General features: G+C 38.9%; 1 protein-coding gene across 1 annotated transcript in view; it reads left to right on the top strand.

Moving 5' to 3' along the window:
* Positions 1 to 1,316: 1,316 nt before the first annotated feature.
* STYK1 (serine/threonine/tyrosine kinase 1) overlaps positions 1,317 to 6,489 on the top strand; it is a 15,138-nt gene continuing 9,965 nt past the window's right edge. The window contains exons 1-3 of the mRNA XM_008587906.1: positions 1,317 to 1,380; positions 1,816 to 1,950; positions 6,108 to 6,374. Of these exons, the coding sequence (XP_008586128.1) occupies positions 1,317 to 1,380; positions 1,816 to 1,950; positions 6,108 to 6,374 (466 nt within the window). The remainder of the gene's footprint in view (positions 1,381 to 1,815; positions 1,951 to 6,107; positions 6,375 to 6,489) is intronic.

The following is a 6,489-nucleotide window of genomic DNA, read 5'->3' as shown; positions in this document are numbered from 1 at the left end:
GTGGTTATTAATATCAATAATAAAACACAACATGTAATGTAATAATAGAAGATAGCATAATATGGCTAACAACGCATGTACAATATAGTAGCATATCATATAAGGTACACTTCTGATTTTTTTGCTTTATCTTTTCATCAAGTCACTACAAAACTGGATTACATATTTAGCATTGCTTAGCAGAATATCAACATATTTTGTTTGTGATGAATCAGAATTAAAGAATCTTGTTAAGGAAGGGAAAATACAATGTTTGTGATATATGGAAGTGTGGTAACCACCAATTCTCTTCAGAAAGAAAGAGTCAGGTTTCTGGAGATGTCATTTGGAAGATATGCTGATTTTATAGGCTTTAAAGTGATACACATAAAGAATCTCTAGCCAGATAAACAAGAAACTAGTAACTAGTAATAGTCTACCTGGAGGAGAATTGGGGACTGGATAAATGGAGAAGGACAGGGTGGGAGAAAGATTTTTGTGCTATATGATTTTACATTTTTGTTTTTGAACCATATGAATGTATTTCCTTTTTATTTAAAAGAGCATGGGAGAAAGAAGATGATTTGGTAGTGACTCATCTTTTAATCTATATCCTGGTAAGGATGAGGTCTGTGTCTATTTCCAATATGAATAGGGAAAGTTCCTTGAAGCTCTGATTGCTGAGGAAACAAATAGTTTTTATTGATAAATGCTGTCTGTTCATTGGTTATGAGGGTGCAGATGTTTCAGAGAAAGAAAAATGCATAACTCATCTCTCTTGAAATCCGCCAACTATTTATTCATTGTCTGAATTAACTTTGTATAAAAATGAAACTAAGTGTTTTCTTTTTAAAAAATGATACATAGCTAAAGAAAATTTAGACATGCTCAAAACTGTTGCGGAAGTAGATCTTGCCCACATAACCCACGGATCACAATTGTTTAGACAGGTGCTGTGAATCTTTACTTGAGCGTGGGAGCAGAAGTCTTGGGTGGGAGGAGAAGCTTTAAAATAATTTGAGTAACAGTAGGATGAAGGGACTAGATCAAGCCTATACTTGCTGTATAACAGAGAAGAGAAAAAATATCGAGAGCCAGGTGGGAGATAAGGGGGAGGGTTCTTCCAGCCCGAATATCAAGCAAATGGATAGAGATAAATGGATGGCTGAAAGAGAAAGCCATGTGCTTAATATCTAGTGATCTACAGAGGCATTTAAAATATATATGTGTGTTCCCTGTTATTTTTTTCCAGGACCACTCAATTCTTGGGAATTACTCACAGCCGTGCACTGTGCATTCTTGGAGGGCCTAGCAGAGAAGCGGGCAGTCCTGCAGCCATGGGAGAAGAGAGGGGCATGACACGGATGCTACTGGATTGCAGTCTCAGTGACAAGTTGTGTGGTAAGTGCAGATACCATAGATGTTTATCCTCTGGTTTTAGAATTACACAGACTAAGCTCTGGATAGATTCTAGTGGGAGGATGATTTGATTTCTAGTAGAAATGACAACAGTGGTGACAAAAGAATGGGGACTAGACCATTGTCTTTGAAGGGCTGGGGGGTAAGTGCCTGTCAGAGATTCAGATGCTGCATCCTCTATCTCAGTAGGAAAAATGACAGAATAGGCACAGGGTACACTTGAAGGGATAAGAAACAGGGACATGGGGTTTCTGATCAGGACCAATAGTGGCTCCATTAATGGAAGCAGAGGAGAAGGTGGAAGAGATGATCTTTTCATGTATGGTGAGCTGAGGATTGGTGGGTAGAGGAAATTGTGTAAACATCTGGTCAGACTTTTTAAGATTCTCTTCACTTCTTGCTCGATTGCCTATTCAGTTGTCCAGGAGGGACAGTATGAAGTGGTCATCGTCCCAGCTCTCCTGGTTGGTGCCTTTCTCATCCTTCTTGGTGTCATCCTGTGGCTTTTTGTAAGAGAGCAAAGAGCCCAACAACAGCATCCAGGACTCCAAGGTAAAGCTCAAACTTTGGGGCTGGGAAAATGGAGATCAGGAAATATATGGTCAAAGTGTCAATGGGCCCAAGTGTAGGCATCTTGGTATTTGCTATGCGAGAGGCATGGATTCCTTCCTGTTGAGTTGAGAGGGGGTGAGCTCTTCTCTAGGAAGTCATGAGTTGGAACTCAACACATGCTTGTTGACTGAAAGAAGAGTAGGCACAGAGGCCTCATGTGACCTGTTTTCTGTCCTCTTTGTCCTATTGGACTATGAAATCTTTGACTACAGGAGCATCTAACGACTGAGGAGGAACATCTAGGGGGTAAAGCCGAAGACTTTGTTGCCATCCTCAGAGGATGGCATTTTACTCTATATTACATTCCATCTCTATTCTTTGCCTCCAGAATATATGATGAAATATATATGAAGGGACAGCCTTTGTACTAGTCTTTGAAGTGTTAAGTAGCAGATGATAACAGGTTGTTCTGCAGTACCATTGAGCATATAATGGAAGAGAATCAGCTCATACATGAAACTAAGAGTAGAAAGAAGGAAAACAAATCCTGATGACTTTTCATGTCAAATCCTGAAATGAAAGTTAAGGCTGATCCTTAGTCCCTCTGTAAATTTTATCCCAATTCTGTTATGCTTCACTTTTATAGAAAACTTCTCATGAGTTGCTAAACTCACTCTTACTACTTCTACTCGTCACATTCTCATAGTCTTCATCTTACTCGACCTTTCAAAAACGTGAAACAATATTGTACTTCCTCTTTCTTGAAATACTTTTTTAAAATAAAATATCTAAAGTCACTTCCTAAAATAATTTTCAATTTTATGGATTCAAATACTTTTCCTATTCTACTTGTGGTCCTTTGAACTCCAGATTCTTATATTAAACCATGTACTTTGCAGTTCGGATATAATACATAGCATATATGTAATATGTCCGAAACAAAGGTCTGGAATTCCCTCACAAATGTCCTTCCTTAATACTCTTCCCTATCTCAGTACATGGCAGCCTTTGAACTCCAGATTCTTATATTAAACCATGTACTTTGCAGTTCGGATATAATACATAGCTTATATGTAATATGTCCGAAACAAAGGTCTGGAATTCCCTCACAAATGTCCTTCCTTAATACTCTTCCCTATCTCAGTACATGGCAGGTCTTCTATGTTTTCAGTCTAAAACCTTGAAGACATCCTTGTCTCTGCTCTTTCTCTCACAGTCCATATCTAGTATGCAAGCAAATCCTCTTAATTCTATCTTCAAAATAAACCCTAGACACTCTCACCTCTCATAGATCATTGTAACACACTCCTAATTGCTTCCTCTGCTTTTGCCCCAACTTTTGATGGTCTATTCTCCCCAGAGAAGCCAAAATGATTCTTTTAAGACATAGTTAGTCCTATCAGTTCTCTGCTTGAAACCCCCCAGTAGCTTCCCATCTTGCTCAGAATGAAAAAACATAAAATTCTTTCAATAGCCTGATATGATCTGAGCCTCTCTGGCCTTATGTCCTACAATTCAAACCCCCCAGTAGCTTCCCATCTTGCTCAGAATGAAAAAACATAAAATTCTTTCAATAGCCAGATATGATCTGAGCCTCTCTGGCCTTATGTCCTACAATTCTCCAATGACCCCCTTGGCTCCAGCTGCACTGGCTTTCTTGCTCTTTCTCAGATACATCAAGTATGCTCCTTCCTCGATGCCTTTACACTACTTGTTCCCTTTGCCTACAGTACTCTTCCTGACTCCAGCATGGTTTGCTCCCTAATTGCTTCCAGGTCTTTCTCAAATGTCATTTTATCAGAGAGGCCTTTCTTGACTTTAATATATAAAATACGATTACTGATAATTCTTCTCCTCTTGTTATTTTCCTCCATAACACTCATTGCCTAATATATTACTATCTGCTTCCTTTCCCCTACCACTGGAAAGTAATATTCAGGTGAATCTGGACTTTGCCTGTTCCCAGCACCTAGATTCCCAGCACCTGGCACATAGTAGGTGATATTTGTAGAATAAATGGGTGAATTAATGAATGAAATGATGTAATAAGAATGAAGGACTTTTTTTCAAGTGGAGGAAAGTTAATGCTGGCTAATAAAGGGAGAGAGTACCAGAAGACATTTTTGACTAAGACTCAAGGAAATATGGAATGATGTGACTTTTAGGACAACTTGAGGGAGGAAGAGTAACCATAACTTAAAGTCGCCTAGTTATCCATACCTTTCCTCCAACTTTGGAAGCCACTGACTGACTCAAATGATAGTCTCCATTGGCAGTTACCACCACCTTCAGGTATTTGTGGTTTGGGCCCTTATTTAAAAACTTCCTTAATTGTCTTTGTACTATATACTATCAGGAATACTGAACAGTAATCCTGAGGAAGACAGAAAGGAATGTCATGACCGTTTTCCAGAGGTTCATCTTCAGTTGTCCTAGAATTACAGGGATTATTATGAAGGTTCTACAAGGGTGGTGGAGATTTTCTTGTTTTTTAAATTTTTTATTAACACCAGAAAAATTGAATGATTAGATCATTTGTTTTGCAATTCTGATTGGCAGAATTTACAAAGCATGCCTTTCATCTCAGTCAAGGTTGTTTTATGCACTAATCATTATTTTTTTTGTGGAAGGAACTAAAACAAAGTCTCAAATTAGCTTAGATAAAAATCAAGACTATGTATCAAGCAGAAATAAGAAAAAGGTTATTTTTAAACGTAGAAATTTTGTTTTATTCCAAAGTACATGTCTAGCAAGTAAGTGATTTATTTAAGCCAAGAATACCTCTTGGAGCATGTAGAGAGGGAGATGAATGGCAATTCTTTTTAGATGATTTTCTTAAATCAGATGATCACAACTAAGTTTTTGATGACAGTTTACAAATACAAAAGTATTATGTCATTTTCTGAAGAGGGCATCATATGCTGGTATGATTATTATTGACTAAAATCTGATCCAAAATTGTTAAATTGTAGCAAATGTGGGAATATAAATCAATCTTTAAAAACAACATTTAGAAGAGGTTTTATTCACTTAATTTATCAGATATTTTCCATGTTTCTATGTAGTATTGATGTTATAATTTATATGACTTCATAATATTTTACCAATACATATGTCATCATACCATTTTATGCCTATGATTAGCAAAATATAAGTGTTAGAAATGTTTATTCCCTAGGACTGATCTCAGTCTTAATTTTTGTTCCCCCGACTTCTTTATATTGCTACCATATAAGGATGTCTGTATACTTGGTATTTTTATTCTTTTCAAAATTATTTTCATAAAACAAATTCCCAGGATTGAGATGTTTCTTCCAAAGAGTATAAATGATTGGTGACCTTTAAAAAAAAATTAACCTTTAGATTATTCTTCAGTATGGAGTCATTCTTCCACTTAGTGGTCTTATACATACTTTTGGATTCAACATTGACTTCCATTACCTATGTACAATGTATGTTGGTCAAATCACTATTAGCATATTTATTATTACAAATCATACTTTATGCCCCTTATCCGATCTTTCCCCATCTCTCCTCTCCTCCCCACTCCCACCTCTAATAACCCTAGATTAGTTCTTTCCTTCTGAAGGATTAACATTTACTCTGTTGATCTGTTGCCTAGATGATCTGTCCTGTGAGAGGGGTGTTCAGGTCCCCCACTATCATTGTAGAGCAGATGCTTCTTCTTTTACTCTGGTGTGGGCTTTGTGGAGAGAGATGTCCTCTTCTTTTTTTTTTGGTCTTCGCTGGTGACTCTCATTGTGTCAATGTAGTTGAGTGGCTGGCAAGCCACCTGCATGGTGGCTGTGGCTACTGTTGTGGTTTCCAGCTGCTTTTGTAGCAGCCATGGCTACTGCAGTGGCTGTGGTGGGCCACCCGCATAGAAGTGGTGTTTTTGGCATGCTCCTTGCCTGGTTGTGGGAGGAGGGGTTGGCCCCTGGCTCCATGTCTCAGGACCTTGGCTGGGCCCTGTGGTGGTGGCAGCGAGCCTACAAGCTTGGTGCTGATGCTGGTTCATAGAGAAGCATCAGAGGACATCCCCACATGGGCCAGTGACAGAATTGCTGAAGGAATGTCCTTGCCAGTTTGTTCTAGGCTCTGCTTTTCTGGAGTCTCCAGGGCAGGGCAAAGCTGGTTGATATTGTCTCTTTTTCTAGGCATTGTTCCCATGCCTCCATCTAGGGGCCTAAGCGGGGAAGCAGCAGGACATGGAGGAAATGTGTTTGTGCCACTTAAGGAGACATCGGTGGAAAGCTTTCTACGAGCTACCAATCCTGCCCTGGCTAAGCTACAGGTGCCCCGAGAGCAACTCTCTGAAGTTCTGGAACAGATCCACAATGGTAGTTGCGGAGCCATCTATCGAGCCAAAATGAATACTAGCGACCCCGCTAAGCCGAAGAGTGTTGTCGTCAAGGTTTTAAAAGGTAAAATGAGAAGTGTTAGACTTCCTTTCCCCTTTTTACTTTTCTACTGTGAGCTCCTGACAGGCTTTGCAAACATGAAGATGTTCATCCACAGATAGTTGTGATCATCATTGTG

This window comes from Galeopterus variegatus, unplaced genomic scaffold (genome assembly GCF_000696425.1).
Source record: "Galeopterus variegatus unplaced genomic scaffold, G_variegatus-3.0.2 Scaffold4586, whole genome shotgun sequence".
NCBI lineage: Eukaryota > Metazoa > Chordata > Mammalia > Dermoptera > Cynocephalidae > Galeopterus > Galeopterus variegatus.
This window is presented reverse-complemented; position numbering and strand designations above follow the sequence as displayed.